This window comes from Eleginops maclovinus, chromosome 2 (genome assembly GCF_036324505.1).
Source record: "Eleginops maclovinus isolate JMC-PN-2008 ecotype Puerto Natales chromosome 2, JC_Emac_rtc_rv5, whole genome shotgun sequence".
NCBI classification, from domain to species: domain Eukaryota; kingdom Metazoa; phylum Chordata; class Actinopteri; order Perciformes; family Eleginopidae; genus Eleginops; species Eleginops maclovinus.
The window spans coordinates 2,986,016-3,009,084 of record NC_086350.1 but is presented as its reverse complement, the minus strand read 5'-3'; the positions used below and the strand labels follow the sequence as shown (position 1 = coordinate 3,009,084).

The window sequence follows — 23,069 nt, the reverse complement described above, 5'->3', positions numbered from 1 at the left end:
ATTTTCCCACCTCAAAACTACAAAGAAGCTTCTTAATTGACGTGTTTTTTGGCTTTCTTTGGAACCTATCTACCGTCTGGATGCACCTGACATTTGACCTTTCGTAATAGTCTCTTGTCATTTTAAAAACCTCAATACTTTTGCAACTCAATGCATCTAACTCTCCTTTCCCCTCTCTTTACCTCACGCTCCTTTCCATCTCCCTCATGCTTCTAACTCTCTCTTCCCCTGCAGGGCGACCACATGGACCGGGAGGCGATGAAGTGTCAGGTGCTGACGGTCTCCAACCACAGCTGTGAGAGTCTGACCCTGACGGGGAACACTCTGCAGTGCACCGTCCCCACCGAGCTGCAGGCCAACAGCGCCAAGAAGCTGCAGGTGGAGGTGAGACTCACACACACACACACTCTATCTTTGGGTGTATAATAAAATATATGTATGTGATAATTATAATTATGAAAATGAGTTAGTAGTTTTTTATTTCTTATTAAACAAGTTAGTGAACATAAGAAAATAGAAAAGCTCAGTAATTAAATAAAGTTCTGTACTTTGACCCAAAGATGAACACATTCACACAAAAAAAAAGCCATAACAGCACAGGTACACACACACGCGCACACGCACACACACACACACACCACCTCTGCACAGCCTGTGCAACAGTTGGACAACAAATAAACCTTCTTTATAATTATAATAATAACCCAGTATTTAAATTAGAGTGACAATCAGCCAACCACACATCCACACCCAGTCTGACACACACACACACACACACACACACACACACACACACACACACACACATCCACACCCAGTCATACACACACATATACACACACACACACACACACAGACAAACACTCAATCTGTTCTCGGCTGTCAACACGCAGAGAAGCTGCACCAGGACAATATACCTCTTGATGACAGTGATGTGTGTGTGTGTGTGTGTGTGTGTGTGTGTGTGTGTGTGTGTGTGTGTGTGTGTGTGTGTGTGTGTGTGTGTGTGTGTGTGTGTGTGTGTGTGTGTGTGTGTGTGTGTGTGTGTGTGTGTGTGTGTGTGTGTGTGTGTGTGTGTGTGTGTCTGTGTGTCTGTGTGTCTGTGTGTCTGTCTGTGTGTCTGTGTGTGTGTGTGTGTGTGTGTGTCTGTGTGTGTCTGTGTGTCTGTGTTAGCTCATCGTCGTTTTGAAGTACAGAGCAGACGATGTGCAAACAGGTTTCTCCGGTGACAGTAAAAACACGCCTTTAACAAACACAACATTAATGAACATGTTTTAATGCCTTTCTCTTTAAAACTGTATTAATACAACATGGTCTCTTTGTTTAAACTTCTGGAATTATGTTTACCACCGTCCTTCCAACCTTTATCCAAGACAAATTTGCTTTGAAAACCAGGAATTATCTCGTCCCATTTGAAGAGTTTGACCACTGTTACAAAGAAATCTTACAAGGGATCAAATGAGTCTGTCCTGTGTCATAGGAGAACATCCAAAAGGCCCCATAAAAGATCAAATGACCCCTTTATAATGTAATATTTTTGCAATTATGGCACTATTAACCCTCCGTTAACCAGAGTTATATGGGTCCAAATGAACCGAGAGTGGTCTCTTTTCATAAGAGAGGTGTTCGATGTCTGAACCAGGTATTCTGTACGTAACCTCTGCTCTGAGACCAGCTGATCTAATGCAGCAGAGATCCATAAAGCCACTTATAATGTTGATGAATCACGCACTGTGTGTTATCAGGCTCACAGGAGGACGTTCTGCAATAAAAGGTGTCCTATCATAACACAGCACACCTGCTTCTGAGGAGCAGAAACACAACACACAGCGATGATGGATGAAACAGGATTCATTTCATGATAGAAGTCATGATTCATGCAATGGTGGAATGGTTAAAACCCTCAAAACTGCATTAATATCTTGTTAAATTAATACTCCACTGTTTATACTGTCAAATACATGTTAGATATTTTAGTCAAATTTCAACATTTTTTGACACTTTTCTTTAAATTATTTAGTTTTATTTATACATTTTCTGGACATTTGAACTTATTTCCTTTTTTGTATTAATCCTTTTATTTTTATTTATTTATTTTTATTTATTTATCTTTTATTAGACACATTAACTTTATGTATTTACAAAAAAGATCTTTATTTAATTCTATTTAATTGGATCTTATTGGACTCTTTAATCAACATCTAATCTTATTTATTTTTTAATATTCTATCTTTTTTATCTTTGAATTTATTCCAGTCTGAAATGGATCAACTTTCCCAAAACCCAATTCCTCCAGGAGTATATAAACTGTATGCATCAATAGTCATAATGCAGTCATTAAATTATTCAAAATAGGCCCTAACGAGTACTTTCACTTTTAATATTTCAGGTGTATGTTCTCTATTTTTACTGAAGCACAATTTGAATGCAGGACTTTTAAGAGACTTGAGAGTAAATTCATTGAATTTTATTTTGATTAAACATTATTAACATCCATCTACTTCAGGTTTAATTTAATAGTAACTTTGGATTTCGGGTTATCGCTGATATATATAGAACCTCTTCCCTCCGTCGGCCATGGGAAAATCATGGAAAAACACCACATTCCTGCAGCGTTCCAGATCATGTACTGGGACCCTCAGTACGTCTCCTGTACGGATGCACAGCCTTATATAAAACGCAGCTCAGGGAGACATTATGAAGCCGTGTGATGAGTGAGGCGGCTCAGCGTCCAGCTGTCCCGTCACTGATGAGAGTCAAACATCCTCTGTCTGTTAATAATGAGGGTTCAGACACGATGGACATTTATCACCTGCGACTCATGGGAACGTTGGACTCTAAATAAGGTTTAAAACAGACATTGAAAGGTTTGAATCCCACTAGCAAACCTTTCTTGCATTTTCTCTTTCACATTTGAGGACGACAGGAAAACAGATGATTACTCTCCCAGAAATCCTGTTTTTAATGGCCTACAGTGTACAGTTTGACTCGCTGCAGTGGAGTACAGGTGAACTACACGACCCTGTTGCGTCATTGTTGGGCGTGGTGCAACAAAACCCACTTTTCCTGCAGGTGCATTGGATATTAAATTGTAATTTTCCACCCTGTTAAACTGCATACGTCACAGATTTTGCTGGGGGAAAATAAATGTGTGCTCTACGGTAAAAAACAAAAAACTGGCAGCTGTTGGATTTGTATTCTTTATTTTACTGTATTATTACAAGTATTTAGCATAATTAAAAATGCAGTTTTGTTTTATATTAAGCATTAAAATATGCAATAAAAATAATATAAAAGACGTAAACTGTTATTTTTTACAACATAAAAACTGATACTGCAATAAATAAATAAAATACATGATTATGTTAGCCTTCCTATCATCCCTCCAGTGGTTTGAAGATACTTGTTAAACTTTTCTGACACAAACTTAGCTGCCTTGCCCCCGATGTTTCCTCCGGTCAGCTTCTGGACGCTGCCAGCCTCATCGCTGCTGATCTGTGAACTCGTCTTCAGAGGAAAGCCTGTATCTCTGGGGACGGCCTGCAAATGTCCCTCAGCTCCACAGACATACACACTGTGTCCTCTAGCTCCAGACACACACACACACACACACACACACACACACACACACACACACACACACACACACACACACACACACACACACACACACACACCTAAACATTGTCCCATCTGCAGCAGCACTAGAAACCTCATTTCCACTAAACCTAATTATAGCAGAAGCAATATCACTGATGTAATCTCCTGTGTGTGTGTGTGTGTGTGTGTGTGTGTGTGTGTGTGTGTGTGTGTGTGTGTGTGTGTGTGTGTGTGTGTGTGTGTGTGTGTGTGTGTGTGTGTGTGTGTGTGTGTGTGTGTGTGTGTGTGTGTGTGTGTGTGTGTGTGTGTGTGTGTGTGTGTGTGTGTGTGTGTGTGTGTGTGTGTGTGCCGTGGTCGACATACTGTGTGTGTGGATGTTGTTTTGGCATGTCATTGTTTATTTAATATCGTCAATATGTGACGGCGCATTCCCCAACAAAAAATTGGATTTCCAAAAGTTTGGTCAGGATGGGATTTCGGTTGATTCCAAACAAAGTCTTGGCTTTCAGAATATCCAACTTTCATCGCCATATTCCCAGGATGAATACATGTTTGAAGCTTGTGAATACATCTCCTCTCCCTCTGATCAGGGACCCTCCCTCACTAAGTACTTTATTGATCCCAATTTGGGAAATGTTTGGTTGCAAGGAATGGAATAATGAATGACAGACTGACCGTGGCGCATCACACTTTCCTGCGCACTTCCCCTCAGCCGAGTACAATAAACCCCCTCTCCTTCGATGCTAGCAGCTTAAAATAAGTTAGCTTAGCCAGTGGGAGGGACAGCCTGCTAACAAGCTTTATTATAGACAAGCAAAGACCCCAGAAAAAAGGCTTATAGTGGTGGTCTTAAGGGGGTGGAAGGGGTACTATGCCCCTAAACTAACATAACTATAAAAAACAACAACAAACAAAAAGGTCTGCTTTAATCTAGAAAATCACATTCAGCATTTAAAACCAAGAAAAGACAACAATTAAACTCATGTTGCCGAGCACTAGTCCTAATAAAGACATGACAGTGATTGCATGCGTCCGTGGGGTGCAAAGACCTCTGCCTGCTAACCCCGGACCCCTCCCCTTGTTTCAGTGGCGGCAGGCGGGCTCCATCCTGCAGCTGGGCACGGTGACGCTGGCTCAGGAGCAGGACTACACCGGGCTGATCGTGGGCTGCGTGTTCGTCAGCCTGCTGCTGGTGCTGCTGGGCTCGCTGCTCATGTGGAGGAGGAACAAACACATCGACGGTAAGAGCAGGGAGACCAACGCAGGGGTCAGAGGTCACTTCTGGAATCCTAAACCCTAATGTCAGACAATGCTTTTAAAATAATACAAAACGTGTGGGTTTATTATTTCTCAATAATTCATGAAAGAAAGCCCTGTTTTCAGTGTGTGTGTGTGTGTGTGTGTGTGTGTGTGTGTGTGTGTGTGTGTGTGTGTGTGTGTGTGTGTGTGTGTGTGTGTGTGTGTGTGTGTGTGTGTGTGTGTGTGTGTGTGTGTGTGTGTGTGTGTGTGTGTGTGTGTGTGTGTGTGTGTGTGTGTGTGTGTGTGTGTGTGTGTGTGTGTGTCCTCTCTAACCCGTGTGCATGTGTGCTGGGTTTATTTTTGCACAGTGATTTTATGGGGCGCACTGGTGAAACGCTTTCGCCTTTCTTATAATTCTCTCCTCTCTCTTCCTCCCTTCCTCTCCTCCTCTCCTTTCCTTCCACGCGCCTCCTCCTCCTCCTCCTCCTCCTCCTGTTCTTGTAGATCTGTCTGAGGTTTGGTATGATGGCCGGGGTAATATCCAGCATCTGGACAGGCTGGCTAACGCGAGGAGCGTCAGCCCCACTAACGAGATGGTCTCCCACGAGTCTGTCGACTATAGAACCACCCTGCTGGATGGTACGTCAACCAGATAAGCCCCGCCCACTTCTCTCCCACCTGACTTCCCGCCCTCCCATCTACCTGCTTCCCTCCTTGTGGGGCTAAAGCTAGCGGTGCATGCCTGACCTCTTCTCCACTAACACCTGTAGCCTATAGGAAATGGAAGTTAGTAAAAATCTTCTGTTTAATCAACAACGTAGAAAGAAAACTGGCAGCTGTGGTCGCCTGAATTTCACTTGGATAAATACAGTGGAAAAAACAGTTCGGTTGGATTTTTATTCTGTACTTTACTGTATATTTACACGTATTTACCATAATATTGCTTTATAATAACCATGAAAATATGCAGTATTGTTTTAAGAGTCACTGAATACTTTCTCAATCAGAATATTGTATTTATCTCAGGGGGAATTAGGTTCTGTGACAATTGCTAAATTTAGAATTAGTTTGAATTAAAACATTTAATAATAAAAATGGTTTGAACGTAAGAACTTTAAGTACAAATGTGCAATAAAAATATCAAATAAAATAACAATATTTAAATCAGTATAAGCAGTTAAATAGAAATGTGTAAAAGGAAGATTAAAATATATATAAAAAACATAAACCGTTCCAATGTTACCGCTCTAACTCGGGGGTAATTATTGACTGATTATTAAGGAACCATTTCAATCTAATTCATGCACTTCTTGTCAAAAACTTGAACTCTTTCTCAGGTTTGAAACACAGATATCCTAAATATACTTTTGGACTTAGTGATGCATGATCGTGGCATCTCTTTGATTCTTTCTCGGATGCATTCTTCAGTCTCAAAAGTACATTAAATAATGGTTGTCTTTTTATGGTACGGCTTTATCTTAATGGTCTTCCTGTAGCTGGAAACAAGGTTGATAAAAGCTGAGATTTTTGGCTCTAAAACTAAAACTTAAAGCAGAAGAAATGCTGTTAACCTTTCTAATAATAATAAATAAAAAAGAGGTAAATTGATGAATTAGCAAGTGGATCTTTGTTGATGTTAATAGATTAAAAAAACTACTTCAATCCTGTATAAAATATTTAATAACAACAGTTTTTATTTTGCTAATTATGTTTATTTAATTTCTTAAAAATAGACGTTAAATGTGTTTCCGTTCCTTCAGTTAATTTGTACAAAAAGGGGAAAGCTTCCTTGCTTCTGCACCTGTAATATCATGTTCAATGTTTATTTGACATGCTCTAACACAAAGCTAATAGAAATGTATTTAAAAAAAACTGTCAGAACAACAAGAAAAACCTGCAGGGGAAACTTAGAGATCAGATTTTCAAGTCTAACTGACTAACAGGTGGAAACCATGATGAGGTCTTAAGACTCACCTGTGGTTTTGGTTTCCTGAGCTTAAAACCTGAGGGTGCGTGTGGGGGGTTATGTATTATGATCCTAAGTATGATGGCTGAAGCAATTTTCCTGTTTAAAAGCAACTTGAGAGGCTGTAAATGTGAGCAGATAGACTTACTGATGAGCTCTACCTGAGGGGGAGTCGGGGTGTAGTGGTTGAAACTCGCACACAGCCCATAATAGCACTAACCATGTCTGTCTGTAAGTCCTGTCTGTCTTCCCCTTTGGATAACACGTTTATCTGTGCTCCTGTAACACACCTCGATCCCGCTGATACACCCACTGACCTTTAACCCTTCTCCAGATCAGGGCACCGACCGGCCGGAGACGTGCCGCGGGGCTCCTCCCATCTACGGGGGAAACGGCGAGCTGCTGTCCCCCAGACTGGGAGCCATGGGAGGGATGGGGATAGGGATTGATGGCGAGCTGGTGTCCCCACTACTGATGGCCCCGGTCCACATCGACCCTTCCTGCCTCCACCCGGATCTCCTCACCGAGGTGCAGCACGTGGTGATCGCCCGGGACCAGCTGCTGCTCCACCTCAACCAGGTCATCGGCCGAGGTCAGTCACACGGACTTTATTCACCGTTAGAAAACTTAAGGTGGAAAAGTGGAGGATGAATAACATGTAGCGTCTCTACTTTAAAGAGTCCTCTCCTGCTGATGTTCAGGTGTATATCAGTATGTAGTGTCTCTACTTTAAAGAGTCCTCTCCTGCTGATGTTCAGGTGTGTATCAGTATTTAGTGTCTCTACTTTAAAGAGTCCTCCCCTGCTGATGTTCAGGTGTATATCAGTATGTAGAGTCTCTACTTTAAAGAGTCCTCTCCTGCTGATGTTCAGGTGTATATCAGTATGTAGTGTCTCTACTTTAAAGAGTCCTCTCCTGCTGATGTTCAGGTGTATATCAGTATGTAGAGTCTCTACTTTAAAGAGTCCTCTCCTGCTGATGTTCAGGTGTATATCAGTATGTAGTGTCTCTACTTTAAAGAGTCCTCTCCTGCTGATGTTCAGGTGTGTATCAGTATGTAGAGTCTCTACTTTAAAGAGTCCTCTCCTGCTGATGTTCAGGTGTATATCAGTATGTAGTGTCTCTACTTTAAAGAGTCCTCTCCTGCTGATGTTCAGGTGTATATCAGTATGTAGAGTCTCTACTTTAAAGAGTCCTCTCCTGCTGATGTTCAGGTGTATATCAGTATGTAGTGTCTCTACTTTAAAGAGTCCTCTCCTGCTGATGTTCAGGTGTATATCAGTATGTAGTGTCTCTACTTTAAAGAGTCCTCTCCTGCTGATGTTCAGGTGTATATCAGTATGTAGTGTCTCTACTTTAAAGAGTCCTCTCCTGCTGATGTTCAGGTGTATATCAGTATGTAGTGTCTCTACTTTAAAGAGTCCTCTCCTGCTGATGTTCAGGTGTATATCAGTATGTAGTGTCTCTACTTTAAAGAGTCCTCTCCTGCTGATGTTCAGGTGTATATCAGTATGTAGAGTCTCTACTTTAAAGAGTCCTCTCCTGCTGATGTTCAGGTGTATATCAGTATGTAGTGTCTCTACTTTAAAGAGTCCTCTCCTGCTGATGTTCAGGTGTATATCAGTATGTAGTGTCTCTACTTTAAAGAGTCCTCTCCTGCTGATGTTCAGGTGTATATCAGTATGTAGTGTCTCTACTTTAAAGAGTCCTCTCCTGCTGATGTTCAGGTGTATATCAGTATGTAGTGTCTCTACTTTAAAGAGTCCTCTCCTGCTGATGTTCAGGTGTATATCAGTATGTGGTGTCTCTACTTTAAAGAGTCCTCTCCTGCTGTTGTTCAGGTGTATATCAGTATGTAGTGTCTCTACTTTAAAGAGTCCTCTCCTGCTGATGTTCAGGTGTATATCAGTATGTAGAGTCTCTACTTTAAAGAGTCCTCTCCTGCTGATGTTCAGGTGTGTATCAGTATGTAGAGTCTCTACTTTAAAGAGTCCTCTCCTGCTGATGTTCAGGTGTGTATCAGTATGTAGTGTCTCTCCTGGGACATTTATCCATGCTTTAATGTTCAAAAAGCTCTTTGTTTTTCTCATACTTGAAGACCATTTACATGCACTAAAACTTAGATAACACACCACAGAAAGGGACTTTTTTGTTGCTGTGTCATATTACTGCTCATGCTTCTTATTCTACATACCCTAAACAATGGGAAAATGTGAAATGCATAATTTTCTCAGCGTTTCCCGGTAAATAAATCTTTCCAGGAAGGCTTCTGATGTGCATGATAATGTTATGCATAAAGATCCAGTCAATAAAAGCTGCTGTATCAAAGCTTTTAAAGCAATATCCAGGATTGAGCATCATTACACCAAGTGCAACAGCATATGACGTCATCAGTCAATAAAGCCCTGTGGAGCCTAATTTTAACTTTTGATGGTCTTACTAAACTCCATCAAGAAATATTTAACATGTTCATATTTGTTATCTCTTTTTTTAAGGACAACTTCACCTTTAAAACCTGAGTTTGACCTACTATATGAACATTATGGACCCAAAATTACTCAAAAAGCAGATTTTAAAAGGGATATTCTTTGTACTATGGGTAACACAAACATGCACAACGAAAAATGTTGAAAGCTGGAAATCTATATATGGGATGTCACTGTGATGATGTAACAGTTTGATTGAGCTAGCATGAACCTATATACACATTTTGTGAACAAATAGCAGGTTTATCCATACGCGTTTCTCCCCCATTCCTCAAAGTTCTGTCAACAAAACATTTAAAAGCTTTAAAAAATTGCTGCAAACAAGCATATTTTTAACGCTGTACTCTCAATCAGCTTCTTATTATGGAACACTTTGACATACACACCATTTAAATACTGTTTAGAGTACATTTACCCCCGTTGTGTTTGAGTTTTTTATTTCATTTCAGACATATCTTTGCATTAACACCTGCAAAAAAGACACAAATGCTAAATTGCTAATACAGTTAGCCTGGTGATTATATATGTTAATCAGTTGTAATCACTTAAATCATCCATAAAACAAGCATTGTTATTACATCAACCTCTACTTCAGCTTATTTTAGGACTATGAATCCCTTGTTTTTCAGTGTATTTATAGTGTTTTGGATTTAATTACATTCGAAACATTTTGCATCGTAATAAAACTATAGCTTTGAGGGCTGACCGTCAGAATTAAAGAGGAGAAATCATTTTTAAAAAGGTGGGGGGGTTTGCATGAACTCATCTGATGTGGAGTGAAACTTTCATCCAGCTCAGATTAAATTAGAGATCTACGTAAAGCTGCACAATGTCGCCCACAAAGAGCTTAATTGGCTGCTTTGGTTTGACATGCAGACACAAAATCACTGCTTATTGTTGTGCTGAAGTAGGCGGGTCAGACCAGCGGAGAAAAGACCCTGAAAAAAACCCTCTGAACCCCCCCAGGGTGAATGATCCCCTGAAGGAAGGAGCCTGTGTTTCGAGGGCAGGATTTTAAGTGTCGTTTGGTGATTTGTTCACAGCTAGTATTCCCAGGATCCATTGCTGCGAGTCGTAATCCAACACCCTCCATCTGCAGGGTCGTGATAGGAGGACGCCGCGCTCATTTAATCCCCCCCCCCCCCCCCCCTGCTCACAGACTGGGGGCAAGCCCTCAAAAGATATAATTCAATAAAATGCACAATAACTCAGGGGGGTTTGGCATTGGCTATTAGCTTGCGGGGGTATTTAATGAATTAAGCGTACTGGGTTACTACAGGGGGCAGATTTACTGAGGGTCACTCGAGAGAATCAGAATGAGCCGGAAAATGTGTGGAAACAAGCAAAACACACACATATGAGAGTCAAAAGTACTAGTTTTTATATTAAAAGGCTGAAAAAGGCAATAGGAAATCACTTCCGCCTGCTCCAGACTTTCATTTCCAAGCAGAAAATGTTTGTTTTGAGGATCTCAGCGACATATTACCGAAGAAATCCACAGAAGAAGGTGTAGAAATACCATTATTAGAAGTCAAATTCTTGCTTTTGCATTGCATTTAACTTCGGAAAATCTGTGAAAACAAGGCAACACACGCACGCACACGAGTAAAATGTACTATTTTCAAACTAGTTTTCGGAGTATTTCTCTTAAAAGGATGCAAGGCTGATAGGAAATCACCTCCGCCTGCTACAAACTTAAAATTTGAATAGAATTTGTTCTCGAAATCTGTCGTGTTGAGGACTTGTATCCAAAGAAATCAGCTGAAAAAGCAGCAGAAGTGCCGTTAGTGGAAGTCAAATTCTTGCTTTTGCATTGCATTTATACATTTTTGCTCACACACCATCATACAATAGTCCCAACACAATAGCTACAGCAGCTGTAAGTGAAAGTTTGGAGCTTAAGCTCCCTGCTAAAGGGATTTTACACAGCATAGAGTGTTGCAGCTTTCATCCACAACATCCCACCCAAAAAGGAACAAATAAATTCCTAGTAACGGTTCCTCCCGTATAACAAAAACGAAGGAAATAGTTGAATGACATCCTGAAGTGTGATTCGATCCTCATCTGGACCTTTATCCTCATTAGGACTTTACTTATTGCATCTCATGAGTCTTATGTTTGTGCAGGGTGAATACAAACCTCTTGGGAAGTTCTCTAAAGCTGGGAGCTTTCTGAATTCCCTGCTGCTGACTAACTGTGTGTAACTCCTCGTGTTGTAACCTGCAGGACACTTCGGATGTGTTTTCCACGGAACGCTGCTGGAGCCGGACGGACAGAAGCAGCACTGCGCCGTCAAGTCTCTGAACCGTGAGTACGACACCCTGGGAGAAGATCTCGCACCTTTTAGAGACGAGGGGAAGTGGGGGGAGTTATTCCTCCAAGCTCATGCAGCGTCTGCTTCACAAACATTTTGACACACTTTGGAGATTTGGCCGTTTTACCGGGGACATTTGGGGAATAAGTGCCTTTCTGAAGAGGTTGTGTGATCAAATAAATGCTTGCATGAATGTACAAAAAACAAATGCAAGAAGAGCATGATAAAATACTATAGTGTACTAATAAAAGTGGGACAGCTGTGCAGTTTGAAAGAGATAGAAACGTGCAAGAAATAAGCCAAAGTGACACTTTTTCCTCTAAACTGATGCAGAATGATATAGTTTTTGCAAAGCCCTGGTTAATATTCACACATTTATCCTTCACTCCTTTCTAATTCACATATTTGGCAGTTTTACTGGAGAAAACTTGGATTTAAAGAGTCTTCCTGAGTGTTTTTAGGGAATAAAATAAATATTTGCAATAAATACAAACACAAATTAAAATAAATCCAAATGTGTTAACAACTATTTTAATATACTAATACAAAACGTGCCATATATGAGAAATTCAAAGTGGGTCTGCAGTTTTGAAGGAGGTAGAACTGTGCAAAATATACAGATTGATCTGCACGGTTCACAGTCTGCATAACAAAGACTTTACGAGCAATAGAAGTTGAGCCAAGCCAATGCTCTGCTTCACATCTATTTGGCGAACGTTTCCAGTATTGCAATAATTCCTGAACTGGGGCTGACGTGTTCTGACAATTACCATGCAGAGTTTTCTTTCCTAACCTTGTGGAAAAAATCTGGAACAATATGCAGATTGAAAGCAGACGAAAACTTTTGTGTTCAGTCCGACGACTCGTGTGTTCCTCGATGTTTGTATCATCGGTGCTCGAGTTGACTGCCTGAACTAGCTCGCAGGCTTCGCTCCATGTCTGGTTTCATGGAGTCATTTCATGTGCAAATATCAGGTTCAGGTTATTGTATGTGTATCTGCAGGTAGATCTGAAAATACAGATATGGTCACTACCTTTTTTTCAAGTCTTGAGTTCCTGCAGTCACATTTTCGGGGTCCTTTTCTGCTCAGTAGTACCAGAAATATTCATTTGTAGATTTGGAATTCTGCATTTAAGCTCTAAAAAATGATTTTAAAAGTGCTTTGAAAGAAAGGCAGTTAACTTAGATTTACCCAGATTCCTCCTGCCCCCCCCCCCCCCCCAAAAAAAGTGACATTCTCCACAATTTTTTCCGCAGTAATTCACCCTCACAACACTCCTTGTCCTTGTCCAAACGTACACCTCCCCCTCCCCCCTACATCATATTATATTTCCTTCATTAATGCTGCATGATATCACAACGCTCCAAAAGCATTAAGCGTCTCCTCCGCTCTGCGTCCTGATGGAGATGAATGAGGGTCCGGTGGTGAGGACGGCATTAGGGTCTCCTCTAATCGTGTAACCTGTCAAATGACCAGGAAGATTGATGCTGCAGTGATATTGGGGGGGGGTGAGGGTGGACTGCAGGGGTCCTGTCCTCTGGGATTTTGGATCTTTTTATTAGGTTTAGTGATTTCTCAGGGGTCATTGTCTTACGGTCTTTTGTTAAATCTAAAAGCTGAAAGTGATGCTTTCAACTGTTACGAAGACATACATTTGAGCTGGTTCTGGTTCGTATAACTTATAGTGAAACATGCATTCTCGAGCTGATTTGTATAAAGTAATATCTAGTATCTTTTTGGGGGGGCTAATTTGAGTAGTTTTGAATGCTTTTAGTTTGAAGGGAGCAGGTGTTTCGGTATTTATTGGAGAGAGGGAAAGAGATGAGGGAAAAGCCATTGTTCTTTATATGTTTGATTGTGGAAACCTAAGCAAAATAAACTGGATAAACACATTTCTTACCTGGACGATGGACTTTAGATGCTCCTGTGTAAGGTTTGCTACCCTGTGCCTGAGTGTTTTTGGATTTCTTTGCTTGTTTTTTGTTTTCAGGAGCTACATAGATGGTACTTCCTAACCGATCAGTGTATGATTCTTCTTAAAGGCAGGCAGTCATTGTGTTCGCTGGCTGCATATCGAGCCATTTAAAGCCATATACTGTAAACACAGCAGTGATGTCATTTTGGTCCGTAACTTAAAGGCTCTGACATCAGATGTCACCTCTTCTCCGTCTCAGTCTAACCTCAGTCGAAGACCTTCAGAGTAATCACATTACAGCGGAGTCAGAGGGAGGCAATCGGCGAAATGAGAGTTTATGTGGGTCAGGTCGGGGTGAGGAAATTCAGGATGGATTGTTTTGATTCTGTGATCACTATCATCATCCTTCTTATCCATAGGGTTAAAGCGAAGGACCTTCCTGCTGATACAGGAAGTACAGCAGGGGTGCTCCATGCTGTTCACTTTAGTCTGAATATCTTTTCAATAAATGTTCTTTTAAAACGTATTATTGTCAACTCATTCAGAAGAAGAATTAGGATTATTGCCAAGTTTATATTTCTAATTCAATGTTTTTAAGCCAATTTAATGCGTATTCTTACTTTATCTTATTGTTTTTATATCCTGTTTATTATTTTATTTCATATTTTATTTGACGTTTAAAAAATGGAGTAAGTGTTGTGGAAGAGTTACACGTACGATGAAATGTTGATACATAAACAGAGTAATAAATCAAATGTAATGAAATACAAAATGTACGATAAATATGTTTACAATACATATTTAACAAAAGTATGTGTGCAGAATATCAGAATTGAAAGTGGAAGAGCTGCAGTTTTAATAACTTAAGCATTGTGCAGGAATGTGCAAAACACACTGGGAATCTGCAAGGTTCCCATTATGGAATATAAGAACGGCCTTCTGTCCTTCACCTGCTTCAGAACTTGCTCTCCTCAAAATGTCAATGTTCTTTTATTATTATTTCTCCAAAGGCATCACAGACCTGGAGGAGGTGTCCCAGTTCCTGAAGGAGGGGATCATCATGAAGGACTTCAGCCACCCCAACGTGCTCTCTCTGCTGGGGATCTGCCTGCCGCCCGAGGGCTCCCCGCTGGTGGTGCTGCCCTACATGAAGCACGGAGACCTGCGCAACTTCATCCGCGACGAGGGGCATGTACGTACCGCAGGCGCGTGCATGCACTTTGTGATTGTTTGCAGGATCTTGAAGCACATACGGAGAAATGCATGCTGTGGAGAAATCGTGTAACTTTAGGGTGATGCAAACAACAGTAATGTGTTACGAAAGAATCATGAGAATGAAGAGGAGTTTCCTCAGCGGGAACTTTACTCTCGTGAGGAATTCCCTCGATATCTGGGTGTAGACAAAAGCAATCGATCCCAGGATGCTGCATTACGACTACCTAGTAGGACACTTTTCAAATTTTGTTCAAATACTAATGTAAACAAGTAAATAAAAACTACTTTCATAGCATTTTCAACCATTTATAAACAGGTCAATCCTATAACCAAGGATTTTTTTACCTGATTATATATTTTAAAATCATAGCAGAGTTTAATATACCCGGCCCACTAGCAGTGTAACACATTTGAACCTCAACTGAGATGTACCGTACATCCTGCATGAGTAATTTAATGCCTCACACGTTGAAATAAAGTTATTCAAAGTCCACTGATGGTTGTCTTTCCCCTCCCCCCAGAACCCCACCGTGAAGGACCTGATGGGCTTCGGGCTGCAGGTGGCCCGAGGGATGGAGTATCTGGCCAGCAAGAAGTTTGTGCACAGGGACCTCGCTGCCAGGAACTGCATGTGCGTTAACATCTATTTATTGTATATTAAATGAGTGTACTGTGTATAAACCTTGCTGCAGAAAGACTAGAATTGCAAGAAATGAGGTGTAAGAAAACAGGAGAGGAGAGGTCTGAGAAATGTACCTTTTTCAAGTAAATATTTTTTCAAACGGCTTTAATTTATTGGTTTGATTCTGCAAACTGCCTTTCTATTTTTGCTGAGAATGAAGGGAGGAGGAAAGTAGGAAAACAAACATTTTAATCTTGAATTCAGGAATGCAGGAGGAGGAATGATAAGGTGTGTGGACCAGCGTTGAAATATAGAGAGGTCCGAGGGAAGGTGTGGGATAAATGATTGATAATAATAAATCATGGAATACTTGTAGTAATAAAAAGTTGTTCTTCTCTTGTATTCCTCTCTTGGTTTAGCTCTTGTTTCCCATCATGGGACCTTCATTTCATACCTTTTTTCTTTCTTAAAAAGCCACTAAAATAAATGAATTGATAACTCGTTTTCCCCCTGACAGGCTGGACGAGAGCTACACGGTGAAGGTGGCGGACTTCGGGCTGGCTCGAGACGTTTACGATAAAGAATATTACAGCGTTCACAACAAGAGCGGAGTGAAGCTGCCCGTCAAGTGGATGGCTCTGGAGAGTCTGCAGACACACAAGTTCACCCCAAAGTCAGACGTGGTGAGGACAGGTTTTACATTACAATGAAACATAAAATATCATGTCAATATCTTACAATTCAATGCATCCATAAGACACCGTAATTACAATATGTCGTCTACAATTGGAGAAAGTGAATGCATCTGAACTGTCTGTGTCTCTCAGCTTTTATCTGAGCTTATGCACATGCTTTTTTGTCTGTTGTGTGTTTATAGGTTTGTATTTATGTATTATGTACTGCATATGCTAATCAGTTTAGAAATCATGCATCCAAGGTATCATGCTCTCTAGGAATAAAAAAGTGAAGATTCAAAAAGGATTCCATGTCTTTCTGATGCAGGAAAATGTGTTTATCTCAGCTGACTTAAAATGAACCGGACTTCTTTCTGCGGATTGATAAGGCTGCACACAGTCCCATAATCAGAGCCTCTTTAGCAGCAGTCTGCTATCGAGAAATAACAGACTGCTGGATGTCCAAATTGACCAATCACAATCGAGTATTCAACCAAGTCTTGTAACATATTTTACTGCTGACTCAAGCTCTTAAAAAAACAAAAACAACACAGATAAAAACGTGTTATCAATCTCACTAAATACCTGTGAATTTATACCAAAATAAGTGTGCTTGAAGGACAATATTGGAAGTTAATTTTCTTGCTTTTATGACAGTGGTCGTTTGGCGTGTTGATATGGGAACTCATGACCCGAGGAGCTCCTCCGTACTCGGACGTGAACTCCTTCGACATCACCATCTTCCTCCTGCAGGGGAGGAGGCTGCTGCAGCCCGAGTTCTGCCCCGACGCTCTGTAAGTGCACACACACACACACACACACACACACACACACACACACACACACACACACACATTTATAAACATACACCTGTCAGTCACCTCCTCCTGCAAAGTGCTCAGTTAGTGTGAGTGATATACTGTAGAGCTGCACTTAAACACATCATGGGAGCAGCAGGGGGACACATTGGAGGTGAAGGGGCTGTATAAGCAATGGAAGTCATAAATAAAATCCCCCCCCCCCCGTTCAGATTGTCCATCATCTTCTATAGAAACACTCTCGCTGTGGAGCGGGACGTTTCGTCGCTGCTGGGGGTCAGATAAAGTCGTCCCTCTGCTTTTCTGCTAACAGAGAGACGGTGTCAGAGCGAAAGGAAAGGTTTCTGTTATATTTGTCTCTTTAGGTTGCCGTGGTAGTTAAGTGCTGCAGCTCCTTAAGAGCGTCCGTCATACAGAACTATGTCGGCCTGGGATGAGATCACCTTTTTCTCTGGATTTGTGCAGCCAACATTTCCTGACACGATGTGGTGAAACTACACTGTTAAACTACTTCAGGCTTATGGGTAGCTCTGAGAGACTGATGGTTACAGTCTCTATGTATAAAGCACCTCGACTACGAGTCCTGAGACCAAGTGAAGATTTCATGACATGATTGTTCCATCTAAAATATTTGGATAGTATCCTGATCGTCAAATTAAGCTTGAAACTCTTAAAGGGGCCCTATTATGCTATTTGGGGTTTTCCTTTCCTGTAGTGTGTTATATATGTTTCAGTGCATGTAAATGGTCTGCAAAGGCTAAAATCCTAGAGTTCTCACTTCCTCCCCTGCCTGAAACGCCTCCGTTGGACTCCTTTGTTTACTTCTAGAACAAAGTGACATCACTATGTTACATTCGCGCTTCTATTGGCTGGCGCTGAAACACATTGTGCGTGATAGGCTAAAGGGACGGGACATCTCTAAGCGGTGGACCAATCACAACAGTCGGCCAGATAACCAATCAGAGCAGACTGAGTAAACTGGGTTTTTTGGTAAAGATCACTTTAAGTAAAAATCCGTTAAATGTCAATCTTGATGAGGTACTCATAAGGAGCCCCTGCATAAATACAGGACGAATATATTGTTAGATATTTAATCCTTGTATTTTGAATCAGGCAGTATTTTTTATCTTCCCTAAAATGATAGTGGACTCATTCTCTCAATCTCGCTGATAATATAAATTCACATTTTGAGTGAAAAATGATATGGATCCCCTCTACTTTAAGTCATGGATGATAAAGAAAAGAAAAACATACCCTTATTTATTCAAACATGTCAGAGTTAGTAAGTGTTTGAGTGTCAAACAGCAGACCCTTCCCCTCACTCACACTCTGAATGGTCTTCTTCCATTAAACCCGGTGTGATGTCATCAGGTCAGATAACAGGACAATGTGAGGGGGGAGGAGTGGGAGTGTTCAGGTAAGGGAGGCAGACCCGAAGTTCCCAAGCTGTAAATTAAACAGAGACATCAGATCGGAGGAGGGGGCGGCGGGGGGGGGGGGGGGGTGATGCAAACATTCCCGCAATTCTTCCCCGCTGATTAGTCACGGGGTGTTTCGGTGATAGCGGTCGCTGACAGATACTTCGGAGGTGTTGCAATGGGGGCTTCATTTTTTAAACATTGACAGGTGGGCAGAGGAAGAAGACAAATATGAATATCAAATAATAATCATTTAGAGAGACGAGGGTCAAGAGTTGTGTTGCCATGTGGATAAAAGCGAGGGATGGATGGTGAAGTGATCCCTGAGAGTTGAAGTGGAGAAAATAAGGTTCAATTTCAAGACAAATTAAAGGATTTATTGTTGCATTGAAACATTTCACAAGGAGATGGAAGAAGAACTTTATTGTGCTTAAAAATAAAATATAAAAAACAAGTCATGTTTATAATGTTCTCACTTCTTATATCTGTGTGTGGAGGAGAGGGTGAGAGGGTCGCTAACAAGTTGCTGATCTTTATCAAAGTGTGATTATTGTTCAACGCATTTTTGGATGTTCATTTTTGATAGCGCGTCTGACCTCAGCCTCTCAGCGACTTAGTTTGTTCTGCAGTCGCTATATTTATAACAAAATGATTGAAAAATAAAACAAAACAGTCCATTCAAGACACAATGGTGCATGATAGCCTGGCTATACCAGCCTACGTACTTCCGCCCAATTTCATTTTGCTCCTGTAAGCGAGACTGGGCAAGAACTCATTACGTACGATTACTGGAACTCAGAGTTCTATCGGTCCAATCAGCGAACAGGGGGAGGGGTTTAGAGCGATAACGTCGAAGTTGGTGCCGAGTTTGAATTGTAGTCTGTAGTTCAACAATGGCGACGGAGGAAGAGACGCTACTAGCTATCTGCTCAGTCGTTTCAACTCTTTTCAACTATTCTTCCTTTTTTTCAAATAATTGTTTCAAGTTATGAACTGTCCCCTGAATCCTCAGGTCACACTGAAAACATCGACACATGTCGTTGACAGCCATTTTGACAGCCACGCTCGCAGGTAGCGATTTGTTTACTACTGTGAAAGCGTCAGGTCAGAGCCTGCTATGGCAAGCCCTTTTAACAGTTAATAGCTAGACTGGATATGTGTTGCAGATATCTGTAATTCAGTTTTGCATAGTCAAAATGAACATTTCAATATCCACAAAGACATTCCTCCTAGGACAAATGACGTCACTTTTGCCATTCACGTGTATGGGGTTTCTCATTACAGATATCTACAACTCAGTTGCAGATATCCACAATGTGAATTACAGATATCTACAACTGAATTGTAGATATCTGTAATTCCAGTTAGAGATATCTACAATTTGATTCTGACGTGTCATAATTCCATTTCAAGATATCTTTAATTCACCTTAATTCAAGATATCTACATGTTCATTTTCAGATATCTCAAATTAAGTTTGGACTAGGCGAAATGACGTTGTAGATATCTTCGAATGACAATTCCAACTATCCAAAATGTAATTACGACTAGTCAGAAAGACGTTGTTGATATCTACAATGTTAATTCCGGATAGCCAAATGTAGCTATGAAATGTTAAGAGGGCTTGCCATAGCCTGCCCTTCGGCGCATAACATACGTCATTACCAAACGTTAGTGATTGGTTAAGGGAACTCCAATGATTTTAAACTTCGGACAAGTTTCCACCCATTGTAGTAATCCAGATCCAATGACACTGTTCCAGACTGTATGCCCGAGAGAATCGAAGTCAAACAGGCTGGTATTACCAGGCTACAAGTATGGTACAGGAATAACAAAAAAATATGTAAAAAAATAAAGAATAAGATCTTAAAAATGGTTAAATTGAGATTTTGCAGTATTATAAAATAATAGCCCATTAAAACAGAGAGCAGAACATGAATACAATCCCATCAAAGCAGCGGGTTTTTAAAAGTGATTTAAGAGTTGTTAAATATCCATCAGCATCAACCACAACATCCCGAATGTATAAATGTTAACAAACTATCCCAAAATGTATTTCATTCAGGACATTCCCAAAGAATGTGTGTATGATTTGCCTCAATCAGTCAAAGACGTCTCTCTCTCTTCCTCCCTGCAGATACACGGTGATGGTGGAGTGCTGGCACCCGAAGCCGGAGCGCCGCCCCTCCTTCTCCGAGCTGGTGTCGCGCATCTCCTCCATCTTCTCCAGCTTCAGCGGCGAGCACTACGTCCTGCTCAACACCACCTACGTCAACATCGAGAAGATGAGCCCGTACCCGTCCCTCCTCTCCTCCTCCTCCTCCTCCACCACAAACACCAACGTCTCCTTCTCCTCCTCCTCCTCTTCCGCCGACCCTTCCACCTCCACATCCCTGCCCACGCAATCCCCGTTCTTCTGCCACGTGCAGCGGGAATGCTGCACCTGAGGGAGGGGGGAAATGAGCGGGAGAAAGACTCTGAGAGGGAAGACATTGAGAGGGTGATGAAGAACTACTGTATGTACTTGCCAAACACTGTATGCTGAGGAAAAACATTACAATAAATGTACATAAATGTGACTTTTTGGAGCATCGCCATACGACTGAGGTCCTCCGTATCGACTTTTCTGACCCGAGGAAAAATTAGGATTTCCTGCGTTTTAACAAAGACAATTAGACACAGGAAGTCCTCAAAACGTCACAGATACACCCAAAAACTCTTATCAGGAGGATAGATTTCCCGCTCCTCTGTGGGTGGCATCATGTGCTCCGATACGAGGACTCCTTTTCCGCCGTCTGTAATGTGAATGTTTGACAAATGGCTTCAAGATGTCACACCTCCTCAAAAGGCCCGGTTTGATGGACTGCAACGCCTCCAGTGTGTAACTGTGGAAGTCAGCGATGAGCGAGGGAAGTGTAGGTGTATGAAAACCACTCTCCTGCCTGTGTGCAGATCACTGGATGCTTTATTTCTCTAATTACACTACTTGTTGACCATTAGCTTCTACGTGCGTGCAGAAGAAAACTCACCGTGACTCACCTGTGTGGAAAAAAACGCTTTTACGGTCCGCTTCCTTTCCCTGTTTCTAAACCTGAAACGTGTCAAAACAACTTCTCCGACGACGTGCACACACCTGAGCGCTTTTGTTTTCTTTCTAGAAGGAGGAGGACAAGTGAGAACCGTGTCTTGGGATTACTGGGTTTAAACTCCATTATGCATGGTTTACAGATGGGTTAATGTCAACCATTATACTCCTGGATCGGGTAAAAATGGAACCTAAGACAAAGAACGTGATGGTTTTTAACTCACATTTGTCTTCCTCTACTAGAGATTTAAAACATCTGTGATTTTGGACGAATTTCTGTAATTTTGGACAACATTTCTCCACAAACGTTCGTATAGATGAGAGCAACCTCGTCCCTCTGCGTCATGGCCCCGCCTTTTTCTGTGTTTGAGAATATCACAATGTCATTTGACTGCTGGTAAATACAGATTCTGATGTAGGATATAGGACATAACACCGTGCATTTCTTTCTTACAAGGAGCCAAATCACGATGGTCAGTCAGACGAACAAGACATGACACGGCAGCCATAATGAAACGTAACTTTTCCGCTCGTTGCCGATCCTTTTTACCTGGAAAGTGGGCGGGACCTTTATTTCACCAGGCAGTGACGTAGCGCTGCTCTCATCTGTCTCCCTCAGATATCACTAAGAGCCTAAAGTACTTTTACTTCAAACTTAAATAAACAGCTTTGATAAAATGTACCATTATCCACTTATTTTGAATCACAGTCTGCCATAAAATCTCAAATTGTCCCATCCCTGGCCACTATGTTGAGTTATCTAAAGAAGAAAAACACTTGCTTTCTAAGTACATCCCGTCAAATCACTAAAGTTCTCCCTAAAAACCTACATTTTTAAAGATGTTACTCCTAAAACGTTCACCTTAATTCGTCTTTCTGTTCACCTGGCTTCAAACCAGGAGGGTGTTGTCATGTGACTCTCGTTCTAACTCTTTGAGCATTATGAAGAAATATGTTAAGGTTGAAAGGCCGTCACAGTGTGTTTGCAAATTTTAGCTCTTTAACGACAAATCCTGTAGAATTTGCACTTTTTTAAAGCATTTTTTTAAAGCAAATGATTTTGTTTTTTTCTAATCCATGCAGCTTTTATTCCTTTCTGCACAGTAAGAAAACCACAGTCAGGTTCATGCTGGACACATCAAGTCTGTGTGAAATGTGGTCAACGATATATAATTGCAGTTTAAGTGCAAATAGATTTATTGTAGGTGTGTACAGTAAGTCATACTGTACTGTAGAAGTGTGCCAAATGATGATCACATTGACTTTTAATGGTTCATTTCTAACCCATGTTCATAAACTGTATAAAAGATGTATTTGTTGTAGGAATCTGAAACACATTTCCTAAATGCTGTATGTGTTTTACAGCAACACCAAGGAAAATGTTCTCAGTTTCATGCATTCTTTCTTAAATTTGCTCGTGTTGTCAGCGTGCTATGCTAGTGTCGAGCCGTTTTATCAGATTGCATTTTTGACTGAAATGTAACAGAATGAAGTCAAAAATCTGGGTCTTTTCTGTGTGTGATATACTATGATGTACTACACAGCTGGAGCTTTCTTCAAGTGTTTTCATACTGTCCTGAAATGAATGGATGGAATTAAGCCTGATGGAATCAGTTAGCTGTGATGCCAATCAAACAGAATTTGTTGCTAATGTGCTAAGACTTGCAAACCACTGCCGAGGCCCCCTTTTCCTTTCCGTTTGCTTTGTGTAGCGG

At 41.1% G+C, this 23,069-nt stretch overlaps 1 protein-coding gene across 2 annotated transcripts in view; it reads left to right on the top strand.

Moving 5' to 3' along the window:
- Nucleotides 1-23,069, top strand: part of met (MET proto-oncogene, receptor tyrosine kinase) — a 76,878-nt gene that overhangs the window by 53,385 nt on the left and 424 nt on the right. Inside the window, exons 12-21 of one of the 2 annotated variants that reach the window (XM_063912477.1) lie at nucleotides 235-384; nucleotides 4,688-4,841; nucleotides 5,344-5,478; nucleotides 7,140-7,397; nucleotides 11,518-11,598; nucleotides 14,533-14,714; nucleotides 15,259-15,368; nucleotides 15,877-16,042; nucleotides 16,691-16,827; nucleotides 20,407-23,069. The exon at nucleotides 20,407-23,069 is cut by the window's right edge and continues 424 nt beyond it. In XM_063912477.1, coding sequence (XP_063768547.1) covers nucleotides 235-384; nucleotides 4,688-4,841; nucleotides 5,344-5,478; nucleotides 7,140-7,397; nucleotides 11,518-11,598; nucleotides 14,533-14,714; nucleotides 15,259-15,368; nucleotides 15,877-16,042; nucleotides 16,691-16,827; nucleotides 20,407-20,716 — 1,683 coding nt within the window. In that variant the 3' untranslated portion in view covers nucleotides 20,717-23,069. The remainder of the gene's footprint in view (nucleotides 1-234; nucleotides 385-4,687; nucleotides 4,842-5,343; nucleotides 5,479-7,139; nucleotides 7,398-11,517; nucleotides 11,599-14,532; nucleotides 14,715-15,258; nucleotides 15,369-15,876; nucleotides 16,043-16,690; nucleotides 16,828-20,406) is intronic. The other variant, XM_063912487.1, reaches the window with a different exon arrangement.